This window comes from Mycteria americana, chromosome 1 (genome assembly GCF_035582795.1).
Source record: "Mycteria americana isolate JAX WOST 10 ecotype Jacksonville Zoo and Gardens chromosome 1, USCA_MyAme_1.0, whole genome shotgun sequence".
Classification (NCBI taxonomy): Eukaryota; Metazoa; Chordata; class Aves; order Ciconiiformes; family Ciconiidae; genus Mycteria; species Mycteria americana.
Genome location: NC_134365.1, coordinates 219,832,877 through 219,857,363, shown reverse-complemented (window position 1 = coordinate 219,857,363; position 24,487 = coordinate 219,832,877). Strand labels below are relative to the sequence as shown.

General features: G+C 47.1%; 1 protein-coding gene across 1 annotated transcript; it reads right to left on the bottom strand.

Moving 5' to 3' along the window:
• Nucleotides 1-598: 598 nt before the first annotated feature.
• On the bottom strand, nt 599-22,823 carry WNT11 (Wnt family member 11). The gene is made up of 5 exons (XM_075492042.1): nt 22,741-22,823; nt 13,324-13,559; nt 12,285-12,562; nt 10,547-10,839; nt 599-773 (listed from the first exon to the last, which is right to left on the bottom strand). Exons 1-5 carry the CDS (start codon nt 22,821-22,823, stop codon nt 599-601), a joined length of 1,065 nt encoding a protein of 354 aa, XP_075348157.1.
• Nucleotides 22,824-24,487: the final 1,664 nt, after the last annotated feature.

Sequence of the window (24,487 nt, the reverse complement as noted above, 5' to 3'; positions counted from 1 at the left end):
CGCAGACCTGCATAAAAGAAAGGTTAAAATGACTTGTTCATTTCAGGGGATTGACCTGAAGTCTTTCCACCTTTATCATCTGGAGTGGATGCTTCCGTGCTAAAAATTAAGTCTTTGGCAACAAAGGCAGTTATTGCAGAAAAGTTGCAGCGTTTTCCCTTCTGGGATGGTCCTAATGCAGACTCAGTACCTGTGCTAGAAGGCATAGGCAGGTGTGAGCCTTAGTTATTTTCAAACAAGAGTTGCTTTTCTTCCCTGGGGAAAGTTTCTACTTTTGTTTCTCAAAATACTAAGGCACTTGATGGCTGGACATCATTGGCAACCATAGGAAATATTTTGGAAGAGATACCATCCCAAATGAGTTTTTGACTTCTCAGAGAGCATTTTATTGGTGGGGGGAAACATTTGTGGGTTCGGTTGGTTTTTTTAAGGGTCTTATTTTTACTGGTGTGATTGCTTTTTTTTCCTCCTACCATTTTTCTTCAAGTCTGTGTCTTTACAAGATAAACGACGTCTAGTCGGGGAAATGTTTTCTCTTCTCTGAATAGTGCTGGGGTGTCGCTGGCGTCTCAGCTCCCGGGTGGAGAGAGGGGGGTTTTCATTTGCACACATATCTCTCGACAGTCCTCTCGCACTTTTTACAGGTCACGTAGCAGCACCAGTGGTACTTGCAGTGGCATCGCTCCACCACTTTGTCCATGTAGGGGTTGTAGCCTCTGCCGCAGCACATCAAGTCACAGCTGTCGCTCCCGTTGGAGGTCTTGTTGCATTGCCTGGAAGAAAGAAAATGCGGTGAGCAAGCACAGATCCCTGCAGGGCTTTCCAAACCACTGTCCGGCAGTGGTGCTGGGGCCTGACAGCTCTGCAAGGCTCTGGGTGAAGCCAGCACGGTTGCATCTCAGCTGCAGCAAGCACATGGCAGGGGTGAGCACCCAGCCAAGCAGCCCTCTACACCTGCAAGGGAGACAGAGAGAGCCCTGGGGCTGCACTCACATCACCTGCTCTGATGCCCAGGATTGCACTTGCATCACCTGCTCTGACACACAAAATAACATTAAACTCCTGTTCTGACTCTCAGTTCGGGCTCAGCAGCACTCAGGCTGCCTGTCAGCCAGGGCAGGCAGGACCTAGCTCCTGTACAGGCAGACAAGCAAAGCTATCCTGATACCTCCACCAAAACAAAAACTCGTAGTCCTTAGCAATCTATATTCCCAGGCAGGCTCCAAAGCTGTCTGAAAGGAGCTGGAAGAAGATAATACCCTAAAGAACAAACACCGGTGTTTGTCCAACGCTACCTAACCTGAAAAGGATAGAGGAGAAACCCTGCAGCCACAGAGTATTTGCACAGGCTCTGTGCCAATGAACCCGGGCTGGGAAAGCTCCTGAGCAGGCTGTTACAGCCACAATCCAGCCCTGACTCTATCAGGGAAATCACAACTGATACTAGCAGGGCTGGACTCTGCACTCGCCCCTCCGCGTGTCTCCCAGCATGGCATGAGCAGCCGGGGAGCTGGCCCTATAACACCCCGAGTCCTGACCCAGGAGCAGGCAGCACGGCAGGAGCACGGTGTAGGATGACAAGTCGCCAAATATCACACGGACTTCCACTGCTTGTTTTGCTTCTGCTTCTAATTAAAGCCAGACTCGTTGGGATAAGTCGGCCATTGTGTGAGGCTCCCTCACTTTGTCCGCTTGCAAGCGGCTAGCTTGAGGTTTTCAGAAGTAACCCATGCATTGGGGAATCTCTTTAATTGATCCGTTGATCATGGATCCCCAGCCATTCTCAAAAAGCATCTGTCTCATTCTCCTAAAATACTCCCAGTTGGGTCACTGGACATGACAGAGCAACAGGCATTGACTTTTGGATGAGATTAACCATGTCGTAGAGATGCCATTTCTCCATGGGCTGTAAAGATAGCCCGGGGGGAAGCGTTCATGTTTGGTCAGATGCTTGGCTGGACACTAGCACTCAGATCTCATGATGCACCCAACACCATGGGGCTGTGAACTCGATGGAGTCTTGAAACTACTGTAAGACAGACAGTTTGGAGAGTGGGAGGAATTTATGACATCTCTCCTAAATCTTATTCTTCATTGTTATTTTGGACAGAAACACTCTAAGGCTGGTTTGGGGCAGGGAAAGGAGAGAGGAGCATGAGTTGGACTCTTGAGCTGACTCCATTAATAGATGAAAACAAATCCATGAGATTTATAGGAATTCCTCATGAGGTAATGCTTTAGGAGAAGTTACGGGATTAATGAGGTGTTGAGATTTTGTTCTTGTTCTTCCCTTATTTTTTTCTGACTCAGGCAGGCCTCCTGTTTGTTATTTCTGACTCGCATTCCTCTCCAGGTTCAGTGTTTAAAGGCCCCCCCTGCTCCCCCTCATTCGGGAGTGTGTGTAAATATTTACAAACCTTTGAAAGCCTCTACCGAAGCCGAAGTCTGCAACCACACTGAGCGTGTTTGCCTAACGCTGAACCAAAGGCGTTGTTATTGCCCCTGCGAGCTGGGGGCCCTCCGCCAGGAAACCTCCGAATGACTCCTCATAAATGTATTAGTAAATGCATTAAATATTCGGAGCAAAGGTTCAAATATAGGCATGTTGACAAGAGGGGAGGGTACTTGACAATGTTACTCAGCTTTACCGGTGGATGGAAAGGTTCTTGCCCGGAGGTTCACCTAGGGAGGATGGGGAGTCTGCAGAAGCACAGTGATGGATGAGCAGTGCATCCGTGCCACCTCGTGCTGAGAGCTCATTAAAATGGGCAAGAAAAGGAATACGGGACCACTCTGACTCCAGTTCACCGACGAGGACATTCATTCCCCAAATGTACGAAGCACCTGGCAGTCAAATTTACCCCATTCAAACAGAGAACAAAACTCTTCTACCTGCTGTATTGGGACATGGGAATCTCCCTTTCCTTGCACCCACTCCTGTGGTTTGCAAAAGAAAAGTGGATCTACTAGGAGATATACCTTTCCATAGCTGTCCCCATTCCACCCAGCCTGAAATAAAGAAAGAAAAAAACCAAAATCTTATTAAAAAATCCCCAAGCTTCCCTCAGTTTTGGATAAAGGAACAGGGACATTCTGGATGGATGGGTTGAATAGCCAAAACAAAGCTTTTGACCCCATCCTGAACCTAAATGGGCTTCTAGAAAACTTTCCTGACAGTGCCACTAACCAGAGATTTTGTTTTCTCTTTTAAAGTGTAGGCCTGGGTGAATTATCTTTATTTTTCTTTAAACAAGCTGAAATAGAGGCAGTTTCTCAGCTGTATCTATACATACAAAAAGCAAGTGGGGAAAGACAAAGGAGGCCAAAGACCAGAGTTTACCCACAGAAGCTGCCCCCGAACATCTGCTTTCAGAGCCCACGGCTGCGATCTCACCAGGCACCCCACTGATGGGTTAAGTTTAATCTCATTTGTTTTGGGCTAGGTCCAGCACGATTCCAGCAACTCAGAGAAATGCCCTCCTCCCGAGCCTCGGAGAGAAAATACGAAGGCAGGCGATTGCATCTTAACACAACACCATAACCTCTAGAAGCACTTGGAAGACCCGTGAAAAACGATGCTTCGGCCGTAATCCCAGCCAAGGTCCTGGCTCAGGAACAGGCTTTCGCATTGTCACAGTGCTTTTTCCTTCTTTATGCAAGAAGGGAGGAGGTCAGCCCTGCTGACTGGACAAATCCCACTCAATATGCCTGTCCAAAATCTCCCCCTTCCAGCCCTCATTTGCAGAAACACTGCGGTACATTGTACAGCTTCATCATGGGGGTGGCTCCTCGGCAGAGATGGTGAAGGACATCTCAGCACTTCTGAGAGTCTTCCCCCAGATGGAGAGGCTAGGCCATCTCTCAGTTACCTCCTGGGGGATTTTCATTTTAAAAGCTATGGGGAGATGTCACACTTAATTTCATTGTAGATCCCAGTTCACTTCTGTCCCATCAGCAGATATAAGGATAGATTTTTTTGGTTGCCCAGCTGGCATCTGAAAGCCAAACTGAGGCCAGCTCTGTACTGTGTCACCCACAATAATGACAGATCATGACAGGGATGGGCCAGATGTCCGCTGGAACCTCACTCCATCAGTCCTATCGATAAGACTATTGATAAGTCCTATTGATAATTGATTGGAAGCTGCTTATAAGTACATAAGAAAAGTCATTCTGGGTCACAGCAACTGCCTGCCTGGCACATTACTCTGCAATGGCTGTGGGAGATGCTCTTCAGGGAGGAAAACACAAATCTGGCCGCTTTCTGTAGTCCATCCCCTTGTACCCCACCAGCACCTGGGCTGTTGTATTAGGGATGATAGAAGGTATGTTCCTGCCTAGACATCTCAGTATCCCCTTGTCAGCATCCTGGCCGTGGGTTTGTCTCATCCCTTTCTGACCTCAGGGAAACCATCTGCCTCCATGAACTCCAGCAGCCACAAGTCACAGAAGACAGTACTGCTGTGTAAAGAAGTAATTTATTTTTTCTTTTAAATCAAATTCCTATTCATTTCTTTAACGTCCCTTGCTCCAGCAATGTCAAGTCGTACAGCAGTATATAAAAGAAAGACAGAGAAAAATAATTCAAATCCCCCAGGAGGTATGTAACACAATGGACATTGCTAAAAATACATCAAAGTGCACAGCTTCATATAAGATTTTGAGGGCAGAATCTTAACTACTTTTAAATTGCTTTCTCATCCACAAGGAACGACTAGAGACTGACACTGAACAACTGTATGAAAGAGAGTTATCAATAGTACATGTCAGCGAGGAGATGTCAAGGGAGATCCTGGAACCAGCCTGTATTTTCATTAATGAGGAGTAGAGAGTGAGCTTAAAAATTTGTGGATAACGCTGAGGCAAAAGGAGCTGAGAGCATTTTGCGAGAGTGGATTAAAATGCAAAGTAAGCAACGCACTTTGAGAAAGATCCAGATAAATGTGGGAATGTTCCCAGGAGAGTCAGGGAAGTAGAGTAGAGAAGTTTGTAAGAAGAGGTGTCTTCCCATCTATAAAAGATTATTGCAAAAAGGAGAGAGAATAAATGTTCTTTATATGCTGAGGAAAGAAGACAAGAAATTATTAGTTTGATTTCAGATTATGATTAGTTTGAATTCAGATTAAGAAAAACATAACTCTGAGGATAGGAAAACCCTGGAATAGGTTGTTTAGGGAAACTTTTTAAGACCAGAGTAGACAAACATCTTCAGTAACAGCCTAGGTAGTCTCAGTTCAGTCTTGCTCCTAAAAAGATCAGGCTCCATGGAAAGTCATTCCCAGCCCCGACATTCCCTAACTCCAATGCTGTTTTGATGCAGGGGGACTGAATACGTTTAGGAGAGCTGGCTGCAATGTTTTATCCCCTGAATTCACTATCCGCTGCAATTTTACTGTGCGAAATTACTCTTTCCACCAATAAATTTATTATTCACAAATCTGTTCAGGAAAGTTTATGGTCAAATCTAGGTCTGTCAAAGTGGGAAGGATTCAAATTTCCCCAGGGATTAACTGAGGAAAAGCCCCAAAAATCACAGCTGGCCCAACTACTGAAATGGGCACCAGCTACGAGCACATTGCCCTGGGAAAGTAGAAATCGCACTGCAGGTGGGAGGAACAGAAAGCTACCGTTTTTCTGACTTTCCCCCAGTTTAGACTTCTGGGATACTCACAGAAGAATTATTTTCTATTTGTTATTCATCATTTGTTGGATCCCATGAAAAACGGGTGGCACACCTGATAACAGTTCCAAAAATTACTAAATCGTCATACACATTATAACCTACTCAAAGCCAAAGTTCATCATATTGCTTCTTGTGCCTTCACTGAGTGACAGAAACTAAAAGAGGCCGTAACAAAAAACAAACACCAAATGCTGTTGTCTGTCCATAACTACCACTCTTCCCCATCTAAATATGAGTGCTTCTGCTAAGAAATTGCATCGCCCACATAATCACGCAAGGCAAAGCATATTTTTGGGGTGGCAGGAAACAAGTGGTATCAAGGGCTGCCATTGAACACTGGAAACCACCGCACCCGTTCTTCGCAGCATGTGATCAGCCCTGCTGTTGGGATCACCAAGAAGCCAAAGGGGTAACCACTAGCCACTAAGTCTTTGCAGTCACCACGGAGCAGCAGAGGCATGCTCAGCTAACTTCATGCATGCTCCTATCCAAGAAAACATACCAGCCTAAGACACCCTGGAAGACACTTAAGACTAATGTTTTATATTGCCGAAAAGAACAAATACATGAGCAAGGAGCAACCACCAAAGAACGGCCATGTTCGTTGCCAAAGTGAGTCAGCTAAGGAGTGGTGGCTGATCAACCCAGCTTAGCTGTAGCACAATGTCGCAGCCCGATTTCTGCAGCGTGAGAGAGCTCCTTCCCATCTTCATCAGGGAGGAAGCAGTGTTCGCTTGGCTCCAAGGCTGCTCTGGGAAAGATCAGTAATAAACAGCTCCGTCTTCTCTGCAAGGCTTCAGGGGCTGGAGGCTTTTGCATGCATGGCAGAATTTCCCTTTCCTTGGATTCCTTAAGGGACCTTAAACAGCCTTTGAAATATGATACATTGCACCCTACTGATAAAGAAGGTTAATACTTTTGCTTCTTTTCTCACAGAAGAGATCTCAATTTTATAATCTGCTATTATATATCATTTACTCAAAGCTGATAATGAATTTTTCAGGCAGGAGAGACTGAACTACCTTTTTAAAAGATGAGTTATAGGGTGCTTCTGTCCAAGAAAGCTCTGAAATGGGAACATACACATTTTTTCCCAGTGGTTAATTTGTTGTATTGAAAATTGTGCAATGCACTTGCTGCTCCACAGATCAGCTTATTTAGATTTTTCTCCAGACCATTTTTTATTGGCTATGAAAGTGCGATGGTGGCATCACATGGAGTTTGGCTGGAGTTAATGAAGGTTGCGGCTGCAGCAAGCCTGTTTGCAGGAGCCTTGGACACCGGTTGCAAAACTCTGCTCCTTAATCAGATTTTGAGCACTTCAAAGAGGCTTCAAATCTCAGGTTCGGGTTCAGCTCCCTGACTTTGAAATCTGGATACACCCCAAGCACTTGGAGGCATGCAGATTTCCAAACCACTTCTAATTTCAACAAACTAAGAAAGCCCAAGGTGTCTTAGAAAACATTTCAGGCTTGTTCAAAATAAAGCTTTGAAATCCTTTCAGCAAAGAGCTCTGAAAGGCTTTTGAATAACCGGGTGCACGTTTTTCCAAGTGGATTTTCACGTGGTTCCACTACAAGGTAATTCAATTCCCTTTCCTGCCTGAAAAACACACAAGTCCGCATAACGCGAGGGATAATTAGAGATGGAAGCCACCGCTTAGTTTACCCCTTCCACCCACCTGCCGATGCAGGATTGTTCCCTACAGCATATACTGAAACCAAATATGTCCAAGGTGTTGCAACTGAGCCATCAACCTCTGTCCTGCTTCCACATGTTCTGAGCAAGGACCGGACCTGGGGGAGCAGGAGGGGGGAAAGGACTTTTTTCTCCATATGATGCAAAACTACTCTTTTTTCTTTTAAAGAAAATGCAGACATCTGAATTTTTTAATCCAGTAACAGGAAAAGGGGTTGTTAATGGGGTCAACTCCTCTCTGCCCCTCTTTGGAGGCAGAAAGTGGGGCTGGAAAGTTATTAATGGGGTCAACTCCTCTCTGCCCCTCTTTGGGGCTGGAAAGCTGCTGAAGCTGCCCATATCAAGGTCTTATGGAGTGTGGTGAGAGGGGTCTGCACTGTAACATCCCGTGGGCTGATCCCTGCACCCATGTTCGTGGTCAGAAAAAGGCCAAAGAGGGGATAAGCAAGCAGTGGAAGAAGAGAAAAGAAAAAATGAACTGAGGGATCACCACGAAAAATCCCTTTTTAATTGCATTTGCCATAAAAGACCTTAAAAATTAGCCTACTAGGAAACAGCGGGATCTCCCCCCCCGAAAATTTTGATGTGTACAAGAATAAAATGTTAAGATGCCTCCGGGATTTGACTTATAAAATAAAAACCTGTTTGGGCTATTTCCATGCAAGTGTTTTTACATCTTTGCAGAGTAAGCGCGAACCACATTTTTCCCTGCCCTCTCTAACAGCATCCCTTTTGTGTTCCTTCTCCCTCATCCCTGTCATTAGCCACTATCTCTGCAGCCCCGCAGCCGGCTGGAATAGAGCCACCACCTTTAAAATACATTTAGATGTCCTCTCCGTGAGAGAAAAATTGAGAAGGGAAAAAAGCATCCATGGGAGGAGGAGGTTAGGGAAGCTCCCCTCCTTTTCCCTACTCCCCCCGGGAAGAACAGACTGATCTGCAAACACATTGTGTGCATTTTACACTTATTTCCTCTGCTAATTTAATGCAGAAAAGAGGCTGTTATGGCTCGTGTTACACGTGCCAATTTTGAGACACCAGGCATCTTCTCAAGAGCTGGCAGATGGATTGCGATGAAAATGAGTGTAACTACACATGACCTTAAAACTTGGCCTGAGAGATGCCTGCAGCTCAACACGGGACTATCTCGCCCTCCTCCCCTCCCATGGCCATCACCGTCTTGTATATCTGAGAATAAGGAGTATTTCTTGACAGGTTCCTTTTGAAAGTCATCCCCTCCTGCCTTAATATCTCCGTCCTCTAAATCCTCACTCAATCTCACTTCCCGTGGACCCTTGCCTGGCAGGCTCACAATCACTGCTGTCGCCCAGCTCGGGATAAACGGACGCCTGCAATATACATTTTCCCATCCTCAGAAGAAGAAAAAAAAAAATCATTCAAGACCTTGACATATTTTTCATCCTTAGCTGGGATAAAAAGGCAAAATCTGCTGTAAAATGAAATTAGATGAAGAAGAAGTCACACTTCCCTCCCCTTAAAAGGATTTCAGTGCATGGAAAATGTTTTACTTGGCAAATCTGTAATTAATCCAGTTTGGTTTTGACACAACCTGTTGATTTCACGCAATTCCTATAAAACTAATCTCCAAATAACCTCCACAATTTTTTCATTGTAAAACAGAATGACACAACAAAGAGGTCTTTTTCAAGAGACAAATTTGTCAAAATCCATACAAATCCACAAAAACATCGCTTCCACTCAAATTACATTTTCCCTCAGAAACCAGTTGCAATGCATGCTTTTTCCCTACAATCCTCAGTGACCCATAAAGATCTTCACTTGCTAATTACTGGTCCACTGCTGGGCCAGCAATGAACATCAGCCTGGTGTTCCCACCACAGAGCTGCCAGATAAACACTGTTGTAGAGCAGTCCAACCATTGGGTTTGGTCCTAATGGAGGATACAAAACTGTAACTGCCACAAAACATCAGAGGACAAAAAGGACACCCTTGTCTCACTCAACTGTCCTCATCTCCTGATCAGATCCACCAGGTAAATGCTGATATATTGTCTACAGAGTTGTGGTTCCAGATTAAATGGCCGTCGCCAAAGGATATCTTCTAAAGTCCCCTCACCAAATACTTCGTATGAATCAAAGGTAGGCAAAGACTATCTTTTCTGCATTTGGGTCATTTACTTAATTTCCATTACAGCAAAACCTCTTCATTGAACCAAAGTGGTCCAAATACCACTACGTCCAACAAGAGTTAAAATGAAGACACCCCACAAAAGGGCAGGTGCATGCTCCTTGCAACTGAGTCTCCACCACAAAGTAACATGAAGAGCAAAGAAGAATTATGAGAACCATCTGAAGAAAGCCAAGCCAGCAGACAGCAACTAATGAGACACCTTTAAATCAAGCCATTGCAGCCACTTAACAAAAAATCTGGAAATTCTGCAAAACTCTGGAAATACACGATTATTTGGCTGTCAAAGGGTCTGCTGCCCACCTAGAGATGCTCAGACTGCTGAAACATGGAATTGGTTTGTCTTGGAGGGAATTAAACAGATCCTGGGAAGAGAGGCATGTCTGCTGCCTGTGAAAGGGACAGCACTGTGCTCAGTGGAGGTCTGGGTATGATGTCCTTAAATCATAAATATTAATGGCATGAAAAAATTCCTCTGCAGAGACACGAGCAATACAAACACACCTGGATTTTTAAAATGCAGTGGAAGAAAAATCCTAAAAATTCACCTTTGTAATTTACAGGCCTTTTTTAAGGCTGCCTGGGAGCACTGCTCCTAATTGGGTTAACCCTTGCCTACTTAGAGGAGCCTTAAAGTAGAGTAACAACTCATCACATCAGCAATGACTGCAAGAAATGACTTAGAGAGACTCGACATAGTAAAAAACAGCTGCTTGATCATTACAACTTCCTGCAGAGGTGAGCCAGTTAGCGGATTTCAAAAGGTATCTTGCACCTGCCTGTATAATGCAAAAGGTGTCTGCAGCCTTGTCTTGGCCACAGCCACCACTAATAGGCTTGGGCACCTGTAGACCGTATCGTATGTTAGAGATGTCCTTTACCCGCATGCGTGTGCTACCTCCCCAGTTATTTGCCTCTTATTCATACATGTTCCCCTCTTCCCCTTCCCTCTTCAGGGCTTAGAGTGCAGTCAGCACCTCCTGCAGAAACCCTCACCTGTCCTGGGTCCCGTGTGACCCCACTTTTTCGTTCTTCATGCAGAAATCAGGCGAGCTCTGCAGGTAAATCAGCTCTGTCTCTTTAACCGGCCTGATATCAATATCCTTTGGCACGAGGTATTTGCGTGTGCCCATGGGCCGGTGAACGACCTTGGTGGCTGATAAATACTTGTTTTTGAGGTCCAGTGCAATGTCTCGCAGCTCTTGAAGGCCTTTCCAACAGGTCTTGATAGAGCATGACCCAGAAACTCCATGGCACTTACATTTCATTTCAAGAGAGGCTTTCAAGACCTGCAAAAAGGAATGCAGGAGTTAGGAAATGCCCTTCTCTTACCTCCAAACATCCCACAAGCTTGCTAAAGAAGGCACTTTCTTAGCAGAGACTGCTACAGAAAAGGACTGCTGCTCTGATTTCTGCACAGTCACTCTAGAATAGCTACTGTGCAAAGGGAATGAGATCCCACAGCTCCTTGGTGATCACTATCATCCCAGGACTACTTTCACCAAGGCGCCTTTGCAGCCACCAGACAGTAGAGTATTTTGAATTTTGATCAGATTTCTACATAGGGCTGCATTTCCACCCCCTAAATTCCTAAGGAGCTGAAAATCAAAGCAATCCATAAATAAATAATTAACATCCATTTCTGCCTCCAGCAGCTTTGGGCTTTGGGTAAGAGAGATGTCAAGGCTCTGATGAATTCAGGGCACCCTCACCCTGCCTTTCTGCTGGCCATGGGTTGCCAAAAGAGCCTTTTACTTTGGTCCTGCACTACTCTCATTTCTGTAGGACATGGCAGGATGCTGCCAGGAAGGGGCGAATGCACCAGCCATGGCAACACTACATCCCAAACAAAAATCTGCCCATTGCAATTAAAACAAAAACTCAAGACATTGCGGAAATAAAAAAACAGATAGAGTGGGAATGGTAGAGAAAAACACCCGGGGAGGCAAGTTCAGCATGGTTGTGCTCTGCAAAGGTGAGTTCAGCCTGTAGCTACACGGTCAGCTGCCAATGAGCTCAACATGCTCCAAGTTTTATCTGCTCCAGCGCCCAAGCACAAGCAGCCCTGGAAGGACTAAGCTGTGTGGTCCCTAGGGACCAGCCTAGAGAACCGCTGCAGCCTCAGAGATGGGTGCAGGAGCCAGCTTTACAGTCCCCCACCCACTTCTACAGCTGCATGGAGGGCTGTGAAGGGGATTTGCACCTCGGTGCACACCAAGCTCTGCGCATGGTAAACATTATCCCTCCGCTAGATGCAAGCTGTTAAAAGCGGCTTCTGCCAGATATGGGAATAATCACTAGCGAAGCAGTTTGAAAAGGAAAAATCAGCCCTCCTGGCTGCAGGGATGGCCGGGAGGCAGCTGCTGGATGCGTCTGGCAGATGATAATCCTCCACGCTTACGCAGCACTTCGCCTGTGCAATGCCCTTGGCAGAGCACGACGGGGCCCATCCCCACCACACCTCCTGGGGTAAGCATCCAGAGCCATCCTCGGCTGTGGAAAGGGTGGCAATGAGACATCCCACCCATGGTTAAATAGGGCTGATAATAGCATTCAGGACCTCCTGAGTCCCAGCGTGAGTTATATAGCCACAGTCTCCAGCAGGCCAAAGGAGTTCAGAGCAATCTGGGGGAAACCTGCTCCTTTCGCTAGCTGATAGAGACACTGAACCTCACAGAGCGACCAACCACTACAGATGATTGTACAATTACAATAACTCTCGTGGATTTGTTACCTGTCTCCCTACTTCACTGTTGTGCAGATGCATCAGTTTATTGGCTTGTGATCCTGATTTTTTCATCTTCATAGGAGCATCTGAAAATTTGGACCCCATGATAAGACCATAGTTGAGGTTGTCTGCACATCCTCCCCATCGATACCCAGGTCCAGGTGTCTCACCTGGGATGGGACCACAGGAACAGCCAGGGAGGTCCCCGGTGGTGCAGGCTCTGGCAATGGTGTGGCTAATGGCAGCAGCAGAAAGGGCATACACAAATGCTGACTCCCTTGTGCCTGGAAGAGACAAGAACTCCAGCTCAGCCTCCTGGGACAGCTAAACATTCCCCAAAAAGAGACCCACACAATCTGTGCCCCACAGAGCAGCAAACACACCAACTCACTGCAGCTGAGACCTCCCGTGGCATCACTAACTTGGAGCACATCTCCTACATGAGCTCTTCAATAGGAGGCAACATCCCAGCAGGGCAAGGAGGCACATGGACTTATGCAACTTGTCCATCATGGTGTGATCTGCTCTTGGAGCATGTGAAGAAGCCCACCCGTGGACTCTCCTGCCTCCTTTTGCCCCTGTGCTGGATGCTGCTTGCCAGCAGGTCATGGAGCTGGCATGCATAGAGCTGGGGGAGGTGGCGGGAAGCCATAGAGCCGCAGCATGAGCGTGCAAGGATGCTCTGACCCATAAAAGCTGACTGTGCAGCCTCACACGTAGCGTGTGCGGCTTGACAAGTCTGCATGCCCTAAACAGCAGCTCCATGGCTGTGAGCAAGTGCACCATGACTCCTAAGGAGATGAACAGACCAGACTGGTGGCATGCTTTGTAAGAGCTGTGGGAGACCAGGTCTTGGACTCAAGAGCTCCTGGACATGGCTGGCACCATAATGATGAACATGGTCTCAGAGAAGAGGAAAACTAGGCTATGTAGTCCCTCCACATTCTCCCTGGTAGCAAGACCCTTCCCAGCCCCAGCACGCATACGCACACGCTGCCTGACTCTACTCACTCATCTCCCCGGCTGAGCCAGCAGTGCTGTTTACCTCTCTCTAAGTCCAGCAGGTAGTTAGGAGCCAGCTCAATGGAAGAGCAGTTCCACCGCATGTCTGAGAAAGTTTTACGGCAGGTCTTTATCACTTCCCGTGCCGCCTGGATGATGGTCTGCATTAGCTCCAGGTTGCTGCGGCACAGCTGCACCTGGGAAACCACCAAGCCTTCGAGCTGCTTGCAGTGCTGGGTTTGATTCAGGGCCAAAGCCGAAGGAGTCTTGGACAGAGCTCTGAGGAGACAAGCACATGCAAAAAGGCATTAAAACCCGCAAAGAAGTTAATCTTCAGGTCAATGTTAATTTCTCCACTACCTCCAGTCCAGTGAATGCTTTGGCCTGTGTTCATCTGACTTAATTTTAGCTACCTGTAAATAGGTGCTTACTTTAAGCTGGTGAGAAAGATGGGCAACTATGAAGAGTGATTTATCTCATCTGAAGTAGGTGTTTAAGGCAGGTGGGAAGAAACACCCTCTAGAAGTGTGCGTTTCTCTCCATCATCTAGGGGAGCCTTGGACAAAGCTCCTGGGGCATATGCCAAGTTGACTGAATGTGTAAATCCTTATGGGAAGGTTTTTTGCTGAAGAATGAAGAGGACGGACCTCCCAACAGAGTGAAAAATGACCCATCATTTCCATGATAACAGAAAGCTGGATCTTCCAAGACTCTGGTATTCAGGAAAAAAAAAAAAGTGAAATTGGTGTTATCAGTGTTTTGCATTCAGCATCTGTCTCACACACTCTCTAAGGATTATGCTAAATGTCATGTAATTAATTATGGAGAAAATCCCCTGCAAGGCCTAGGGAAAAGCCACCAAGTTTGCAAAACAGATGCTTTCCCTTAGAGTTAACACCAAGGGCCTCCCCCAATTCCATCACTGTTGCACATAGATAAGTCTGTTTCTCTAGTCTCCAAAATCGTAGTGCAGAAACACGATGAGAGTATGTGCAGAGAGAGTACCATGGTCAAAACTGAGAAGGGATCCACTAGCACCAGCATGTATATTACCATGGAAGAAACCAACAACACCCCAAAGACCCCATCAGTTCTTCTAGTGTGTGATTGCCAACATTTCCAGGTAAAAAAGAAAAAAGCAAATGCTGCCATGCATAGTACAGGGCTGTGCTCTTCTTCCCCAAGCCCCCACAGCGATCAGCAGAAGCCTGGTGTGTAACTCTCTTTGTATCTTTATGACCTGCTTAGGGTAGTCATAAATGTTATTCATTCCCATAAAACAACTTTCTAGCTGGCTGCATCAGTAACTGGCATCTGATCCTGGCAACACAACTGCCTTAACACATATTTCCTTCTCGCCTTGTTAAATGTGTTGCCTTTCAGTTTCATCCTAAGCCATCTTGGTTAGTTTGGCTTATTAGCAGACACATTTCTGGGTGCATTTCACTTTATTACTGTAACATCCATGTCCTTCAGAAGTTAAATGAGATGGAAACAGAGCTAAAATTGAGCCCTAACCAAGATTGGGGGTATTAGCTCTGATCTCTGGTTTTTAGGAAAACACGTCTCTGTTCCACCAGCTCCCTCAAGGGTGGCTTGAACCAGCTGCTGTGTATGTTGGAGCTCTCTCTGGGCTGCGCATAACTGCTAACCCCAACCGCTCTTCCAGCAGGGAAAAGCTACGATCCTTGCGAGGGCTGAGTAGGTCTGCACTGACAAATTCCCAGGTGGCTGGAGTTTGGCATTTCTGGCACTAGATAATCAGTGGCAAACTTGGAAGGGAAACCACCACTCTGCTAGCTATGTAAATATATACATCATACATATATTTAAAAAGGTCCATTAAATATACAGCGAACAGAAGTTTTGGCCAGTGAGTTTCAAGGGAAAGGAAAAGGTGGAGTATTTAATTGTCAGAAATTCTGCCCTGTAGTTCATTTTGGTCCCTTGCACACTGTTGCTCATGCAATGCTCACTGTCTGGAGAGGGACACCTCCAGAAGGCCACTCATCCTGCCTTAGATGTGAATCAGTGTTGGACCTGTGCTGGTGGAGACAAAGCCTGTTGGTGATATTCTGCATGCTCACGTATCTCAGATATATCACGTTCTTGAAGGTAGAGGCATGAGTCTTGGGACAGTACGAATCTCATGACTGCAAACCTCTGCAGTGTGGGCCTCATGGTAGTCCTTCAGGGTCCTTCTTCAGCCCATGGAAAGAAAAAGCCATGTCTAGGGAGTAATTAGCCTGATGTGCTTTTAAAATCTACAGTAGGATGAGATGACTCATGGCCTAGAAGTGCTCATTTTCTGCTCTGACTATAGAGGGAACCCAGGTACCGAGCTCGGATGCAGACATCTGGACTGTATAAGCACAGAGCCGGGTGAGATGAGTCCAACCCCTAGCACTTGGCACCAGAAACCTGTGAAAACTTATCCCAGAAAGCCTATCAGCAACTCTCAGGAATGAGCTGAAATGCAAATCAGGCAAGAGGCCAAAGCAGCTCGTCACTAATAGAGTAAAAATGATAAATACTCCAGCACAGTATGTCCCAGCAGCAAAATAAGCAGGCAGAGTGAGGCAGATGAAATGAGAGAGCTTCACAGCCTGAGCTTCAGGCAAATGAGTAATGCTCCAGGTCTCTGACAGATGCTGTACTATGGGGCACCAGCTCAGTTTTCTAATCAGGGGTGCGAAGCGACATTTTAGAGGCCTTGGGGTGTTTCACCTGGCCCTTGAGAAGGATGCATATATCTCCTAGGTCCTGCCCTACATTTTCTAATTCTGTATAGAGGTCTTCGGCATCTTTAAAGGACCAGGAAGCCTACATTGAGGCATCTGCATCTCACCATTACAGACAAGTCAGGAACAGCAGAAATGACCACCTACAAGTTGGGATGAGAGTTGAATTCCAACTGAAACTCATCCCCATTGTGAAAAAAGGGGATGTGATACAATGAGACCATGTTGTTACAGATGGCCTGAAATGATCACCATTAGAGAAAGAGATTTATAATGCAACAAGAAAGAAATTCACTGTGTGGAAGAGGGAAAAATGTCTGCCAGACAGTCAAGAGAGGAACGACCATGGCCCCATTGGGGAGAACTCGGTAAATGGCAGCAATGGCTGTTTCTCGTTGAATGAGCTGAGCTCCAGGGAGCCCGCCAAGAATAAAAATGCAAGACGCAGGAAGGTGTTTTCTGAACATCTCCCAGGCCCGAACTTCATGCCTTTGCTTGTGAGAACCTATAATTGGAAACATCTCCAAACGTCGGGAGGAAAAAGTAAAGGGTAATGGAGATGGAAAAGAAAACTCACAGTTACTGGAGTCGCTTGCCGAGACCGAAAAGTGCATTTATAAATCACAGATCAGGAATGTGAGAGGCCTATTAGGTCATCTAGTCCATGCCCTGACAGCCCAGGTTTCTCAGTCTCTGTCCTACATTCAGAAATGCCTTCTCCACCCCTTGTGGCTTTAAACCCTCCCCACGGAAAGGCACCAATCCTCCCTTGCTCCCCAAATTCTGGCAGCACCAGGGAGGCATGCCCACCGCCTGCAAAGGACATTGTTGGGGAACAAAGTCCATTCGTGGGGCAGTGGAAAGGAAATCACCTTCCCCCAGAAGAGTCTTGTCCATTGTGGGATTTGGTGGTGGGTCTCTATCCTATCTGCACCCAGTCTCTGTTGACCACCAGCACTGGGAGGGGAAACAGCCAGCCTGAATAAAGCAGCCCTCAGGGAAGAACAACCTTTAGTCCTCAATCTGGTAAAAAAAATCCCTGATAAACATCTTTCTTTGGACTCACACCCTTCATCCAAGAAGCAGCATGTGGGTATCACCTTAAAACAGGCAACATGGGGATTTTACCTGCTGCCATCTGATAAATGCTGCTTTTCACTGTTCCCTCCTGCTAACGTCGTGCTCTCCTCTCTCCTGCCCCATCTTTCATTCTCCAGAAAGCTGAGGACAACTGAGAGGTGGTTGTTTTTCTTAAAAAATATACATATTTGACCCATCCCTTTAAATAAACAGGCCCCAAACCAAACATCTCCTGCTTTATATATAGCATAGCAGGGCTTTCAATTGAAGTTATGGATACTGACAGAAAACCATAAACGTAATTACAGAGGAAATATGATGCATGGATGGATCATGACTTTCGTTTACTCTTTTAATTATCTCAGGCAGTTAATAAATTCATTTGAAAACATGAATACTCTACAGTGTTAGGTCCTTTGAGAGGTATGGGCCCATTCCTGCAGGTCTGGGCTCCATGAGAAGACTATTCATAGGAGCAGCAGCTTTGGAGAAGTACCTTCAGATCTGAGCAGACATCAATGAAAGCCATACACGGTTTGGTTTACAAGGACCACTGTGCATAGGACACTGCTCTTGGTAAAGCCAAAAGGAGAAAAACTCCTTGAATTGAGCAGTGCAGCATTGGTGCCCTTTAAAACTCTTTTAAAGGGTGGAAGGGTCTCCTCTCTTTCTGATGTGGGGTCTCTCTGGAGGGCATCTCCCCATCGTCCCTTGTGTGATGTGACCCAAGAAGGTCTCACAGAGGGACTGTTGGTGAAACCATGAACTTCTGCTCCAAATTGTCTGCTTTGCTTTCTGTGAAGGCACTCTCATTTTTATGCCTATTCTTAAAACCCTTAATCTTCCAGGGATTTGGGCGAAACAAGAAGATTTAGACAAAATTACACGGCTGTGGAGAGTGACGTGCACAGTAAACTTTAATAAAGAGAGGCAGTGATTGGGGGTTTTTTGCATTCAATCTCATTGAAGGTTTTTATCTTCAGGAGCCTCATTCTCTCGGGTTTTCCACTGGAAGAGGCTCACAGGACTATTACAATAACCTTGTCTAAGCTCATGGTAGCCAGAGGCAGCCCATGCCCCTGCCACCTTGCCCTGCATCAGTCCAAGCCTGGGGAACCACAAGTGCTGGGAAAGCCACCACATCCCCTGGTAAATGCTTTCAGTGGTTCTGCAAAGCCTTTTCAAAACAGAGAAGCAGGATTTATATAGAAAAAAAAAAAAAAAAAAGAAATAAAGAGGAAGAAGAGGGCGAGGAGTGGGGGAAAAAACCCAACCCTGAAGTAAAAGCTTAAAATAAGAGCTGCTTTCAGATACGGTGCCAAATCCAGCGCTGGCAGTAGTGGGCACAAGGCCATTGACTTCCAGCCCAGGCTTGACTGAAGTCAATGCCAGCAGCGAGTTGGCTCACCGAGTGCCGAGGAAGGCCGTGGAGCTTTGTCAAGTTTTCCCGAGCTGCCTACGGAGCGAAGAGCAAACTTCAAAGCCGTTCTGTCCCCCCTTCTCCTCACCCCCAGCCCGCTCCCCTCCCACCATCCCTGTCCTGCAGTCCTTTCACAGCAGCTCATCTAGCAGCCCCCTTGCCAGGCAGACGGTCTCCTCGCAGGCGCCCGTGCCCTGTGTCCCCACTCCCAACCCAGTTGAAGGAGAGAAGCAGGAGCTGCCAGGAAGCACAAAAATCTTTCCATTTTCTCCCCTGCTTTCTGCTGGCTGCAGAAAGGCTGCAGTGCTGCTTGAGGTCGGTGAGCTGGGGGACATCCCGGGTTCACTGAAATGCACGGCTGAGCCACCTTTTGCTCCTGAAGGGCTGTGATTTAACCATGGGAATTGTGCAGCAAAGCTGACCTTGTAGCTGGGAACGGTGCTCAGCTAGGGATGGCTCCAGAGGACATGGGGCGTGTCCAGGCCACCACAACAGGGACAGGCAGGGACTTCCCAAAGTGACCAAGCCTCACCTAAAAATGATGGGATTCCTAATGCCACCACTTGCTGTCATGGGCTGATCCTGCAAGCCATGCAAAAAAACCCCACTTGCTGCATTTGGCTTCTTTACAACCACTCTTGCGTTGAAGGTGACACTCAACACAGAGGGACAGTCTGACCTGTGTCTTGGCGCCTGGGCAGAGGAGATGTCAACCCTCGGGGAGGCAGAAGTGCCTCGAAAGCCACCCTGTGCCTGGAGATCCCAACAGCTGCAGACCTCTACGGCGTGCACATCTGGCTGCAGCTCCCTCTAGTGCTCATCTATTTTTCAGCTCTACCGAAACAAGTCGCTTCAGCAACCTGCTTGGCCAAACCCGAGCCCTCCTAGGAAAGCTAAAGGGGGTGCAAAAGGAGATGGATAACGCGATAGAGTTCCTACATGCATTGGCCATAAGACATCTCCCACTGGAAACGATGGCTGCCTCACCTCCCCAGCCACTGTGATGCAAAACAAGCACTGAGGACCACAAAGCAATGCAAAAAAAAACCCTGCTCTAAGGATAGGAAAGTGTTTCCAAAAAGCAGCGTGCAAAAATGAGACGCAGGTGCTCATACGCATTGAATGGAAAGGCTGCCTCTCCGCGATCTGTCTGTACCCTGACTTAACACCCAAGTAGCTCCCAGGAGCTCGGATGTAAGAGGCCAAAATATGAAATTTCTCCAACAGCAAGAGCAGGTTTATGAGATGCTGACCATCCACGCACCGCGCTGGATGCTTGGCGGTGCGCTCCTCCGCGGCAGGGAAGGGCACGGTGCCGATTTACAACAGCTGAGGATCTGGACCACAGAACTCGTAAAAATAAGCCAAATAAAATAAAACAAATAGCTCCCTTTTACCTTCTCCTTGCTTTTACTAATTTACAGGGGATATTCGTGTTACAGGGAAGTCCTAAACAGCTGAAAAGTGTGTTTTTCTTCTCCCCCTCCCCCTGCAATTACATCACGCACTGAATCAAAATTGAATTTCCTATCGCCTTTCATATCAGTCGCTCCCTCTTCCTCAGGCTTGCAAACCCAGCCCGCCAGGCTGGCAAGACCCACCGCCTTATCTTCCCCCTCCCCTCCCAAATCCTCTTTGAAGCTCGCCTCTGGCACCGTGCCTACAACAACGGCGCAGCAAGCAGACCGCTGAGACAAGCCCACGACTGAAAACATCTCATAGCACTTTCCTCCCTCTTCATCCCGTCCTTTTTTTTCCCCTCCCTCTCTTTCTACGAGCATGAGAGGGAAGGGGTAGGGTTTTGGTTGTACAGCACCCAGCACGTGAGTCCAGGGCTGGGATTGCAACTCCGAGGTATTACTCGGTATTCGGTAGCATTGATCTCCATTCACCACGAGTTTACCCACGCGATGTCCAGGGACGGTCCCCTAGCCCCAAGGATGGTAGCACCACTGCAGCAGGGGAAAGAGAGTGATGGGGAGGGGGAGGGAAATTGGCCTGTTTCCATAGAAAAACAAGGGTGGGAAAGGGAGAGGAAACTGCAAATTAAAAAAAAAAAAACACCAAACCCCAAACAATTTTGTGAAATCCCAGCTGGCAGCATCCCAGTTGCATGAAGTGCCCTAGGACAGGGAGTGCAGGACCCCGCCAGGTTTCAAACAGGTGTGAGGGGAGCCCCACGGCGCATCTGGATGCAGTTCATGCTTCAAATGCCACTTTAATCCCAGCTTTCATCTTCCCCGTTCACTTTTCGATAGGGGGGATGTGTCTGCTGGGAAGGGGAGGAGCGGCAACATCGTCTTTCCTCCAGCTACCCCCACCCACCCCAACCCCATCCCCAAAAGCAACCCTCGCAGCTTAACCACTTACCAGCCGAAAAGGCTGCTGTCGCCAGCAAAGCTATAAGGACCTTGCCCTGCCTCCCAGCCTTTTTTCATGTCTACGGCTTGTCAACGCCCTATCAGGTTCCCTCTGAAGCTCATCTTGCCCCTGCCCTTCAGAGGAACCCAGGCCCTTCGTTCTGGATTTAGCACTTTGCTTAAGCGAGACCCTAATGCCAAGCATATAAGCAAGCCCCACCACTCAGTTATGGGTCTGTACATAGATGCCCTGCTGAATCAGGGTACCACAAAACAGTGTTATTTCTGTGCTGCACAGAAATAAAGGTTGCAAACGAGTCCAGGCTCTGCCAGCCCATGGACATGCTGTTAAATATCCTGCAGAGAGGAGATGCCCACCTTTGTGCAAGGTGCTGGTTATATGCAGAGCTGAGAGCCTAAATACCTGAGGAAGCTGGCAGAAAGAAATAGCTGGGCTATGTAATTTAGCTGCGGTGACTGCTACAAGGTGTAAAGCCACGGTGGTGAAGAGCAAATCAGATCCTGACTCTTCTCTGCTTCCAAGGTGGTCGTTAGAGTATGGAGACAGCACATTTTAATGCCCTAAAGTAGGTGACTATTCCTCTCACCTGACCATATGCATTTAAACACCCTATGGAGGGATTCACCCTGCTTCTCTTTATGCACATAAAAGGTGGATGTGTGGTCTCAATCAGCTCCCTGCAGTCCACGGCATCTCCAGAGGACATCTCTTGACATTTGTGTTGGATGTCTCTCTTTGCAGAGGGTGAATCCCCATCTGGAAGGTCCTCTTTCCCATGACTGCATGCAGGGCAGTGAAAACACTGGCTCCAACAAGACATCTAACTTGGAGATGTCCAAATTTAAGAGAGCTTTTATAAAAGGTGGCATGGGGAGAGCCTCGACTGACAATAACGGGGACAGTGGAATGGGAATTAGACATAGCACAGAAGGAGGAACAAAACAGGAACCTTTTGTCTCAGTTTCCCCACCTAACCCCAAGATCCTTACCTCGACACACTATACCCTACACAACAGACTCTTCCTGGCATTGCATTTTATTGTGCCTTTTCTTTTACGGAAGGTGCTCATTTGAGGCTAGCCCACATCCCCTTATTTATTTTGTGCACAGCTTCAAACCCGAGTAGAAAAGACAGATCACTCATCAAGGACGTGAAACCAGATGGGTGTTGGAGGGGTTTGTTTGTTTATTTTGGAGTAAGCAACTAATTGATTGCTTGCTTAAGCAAAGCAATGAGATAGTGATATTTTCACTTTGTTTGCAGTGACATTACCTCCGATGAAACTCGATCCAGACTTGACCACATTCCCTGGTATTTCTTCACCCTCCTCCCCCCCCCCCCCGCCCTCATTTTTAACACCCTTCACGAAATCCAAAGGTTAAAAGGTCCACAAAAAACCCATGTTATCTGTCAGGCATCCCCTGTGGTTGGAGATTGGCGGCATTATCTCAGCTGCCGTCCCTACTGCTCTCAGCTCCTACTCAGCACGACCAGTGGTCCCGCTGGGAGAGTTTCCCAGCATGGCAGGAACTAACGCTAGAAACTTCATTAAGTGGCTCATGTGAGCGTTCAAGTGTGTGCCTTTCCTTTGGTATCAATGAGGAGAAGAAAAAGCGAGCCTAAATCATGCATATTTTGGAAAGAAGATGGAGACATATTGTTAGCACAAGCCCCTAGTACACACACTTGAAATCAATGAATGCCCGGAGAAATGCAGCGTTTGCTGCTCTTTAAATGGCTTTACAGTGTTCTTCAAATAGCAGTTGCAAAAACAGGTAACAGACCAGCAATGCCTACAAAGACTTTAAAAATGCACAGAGATAGCCAGGTACTTACATCCATTTTATCCCATAGCAAATCCCCGTCTGCAGAATCAAAGACAGAAAACCAGCTAAGAAAAATCGTGGACTTGGCTTCATTTTCTCCACCGTCCCACACTTGCTGAAGGAAATCAGCTTCTCCAAAGAAAAAAAGGAGTCTTCCTAATTTTCTGCACAACGTATTTCCCTGCAGTTTGGGTGTTGCTCCTCCTTGGAGATGAACAACCTGAAAGGAGAGAAAGAAAGAGCACGAGCTACGGTTAACTCTGAAATTCAGCGAGTCGTCGCGAGAGAGAGATCTATTATCCAAATTGCAAAGGAGTGGTTTATGAATCACGAAAAAGTTTGGATTATCCCCTCTCAGTCCCCTCCCTCGCCAAGCCTTGATACAACCTTTTGAGTCAACAGACAGACAAACCGTATGGCTTGAATTACACCCTGAGTTATGGTCTGATTGTGTGTTTCCATTTAACCCTGCACATGGCAAGACTTCATTCGCTGCTTCACTTCCCCCCCCCCTCTCTAAAAGGTTTGTGTAACTGCTCGGGAAGAAGGAAAAAAAAAAAAAGATAAATCTTCAGACGAGCCCACATCTTCAGCTATTCATCTCTCCCTTCCTTCTCTCCAGATTTCTTCCCCCCCTCCTTTTTCTGCAGAGAAGACAAATTATAAAAACTGCATTTCCCGACTTCACGCAGGTGCCCATGCCCTGCAGATGTTTCGGTCTGATCTGTTACAACAAATGTATTTTGCTCTTTCCTTTCTGCTTTCCTTCTCACCTCATTAACTCTGCCTCTCACTTCTTCCAAGTCCTCGGGCACCTGGAGCTCACGGAAAGGGCTGCAACTTTGTAAACATAAAATCACATTTCTGTCTCCGGGGAGCAGCCAGGAGGAGACAAAAGCTCTCAGGGATCCCCCCGCTTTTTTGTTGTTGTTGTTTTTCCCTTCTTTAGTCCAAACAAATAAACAAACCAGGTGCAGGACTTAAATTCTTAGAGGGGTCCTCTCTGTCTCCGGGGCATGGCTTGCTTATTTTAGCAGTGGTACTAATAGCAGTAAATGTGTTTCCCTACAGTTATTCACTTCAGACACTGCTCCGGGCTGCTCTTTGTGGTCTTTGCAGTGATTTCCCACCCCACAAGAAAGCCAATAATAAAATAAACAGAAAAACCTGCCCGCCACATTGCACCTCATTGCACCTCAGTCTCACAGCCCATGCCATGGCACTCTGGCATCCCCGAGCCGTGACCGCGCATCCTCCCACGCCGCCCCCTCGAAGGGGTTTGGGATGCGACCGGGAACGGCTGGAGCAGTCGGCATCACTTCGGGGAACCCCTTACCCTGGGAAAAGCACATCCCACCTGACCCCCAGCTCTGGATTTGTCCCCGCTGCAGCTTTCTGCCTCGATACCCCCATTTGGGGAGCATTTCGTTCGGCGGGGAAGGAATATTTCTGGGTGTTTTCTCTGCCATCTGCAGTGTATTTTTCCATTCAGGCTGCTTTTTGGCTATCCCAATCCCAGCGCCTGGTGTAAAGGGTTACTAGAGAAGTGCTGTTATTATAAAGGATTTTAATAACCTCTAGGGGCGAGTTCCCGGCTCCCTTGAAGTCCGAGACAGAACTCTGACTGACTACAAGGGAGGCAGGATTTCATCGCCATGGGTTGTTTTTCTTTAATGCCCGCTCGGGTTTGGGTTTGATGTGTCCCTTGAAGGCAGTGCTCCCACGAGCATCCAGACATACTTCTTGTTTCAGGGTAT

Bases quoted from the DNA above. Each gene is read 5' to 3' on its own strand.
- WNT11 (XM_075492042.1), bottom strand. From the start codon at position 22,823: ATGAAGCCAAGTCCACGATTTTTCTTAGCTGGTTTTCTGTCTTTGATT. The intron at 13,560-22,740 runs GTAAGTACCTGG...TTGTCTCCTCAG, and splicing joins TGCTATGGGATAAAATGGAT to AGCTCTGTCCAAGACTCCTT. The intron at 774-10,546 runs GTGAGGGTTTCT...TCTTTCTTCCAG, and splicing joins TCACACGGGACCCAGGACAG to GCAATGCAACAAGACCTCCA.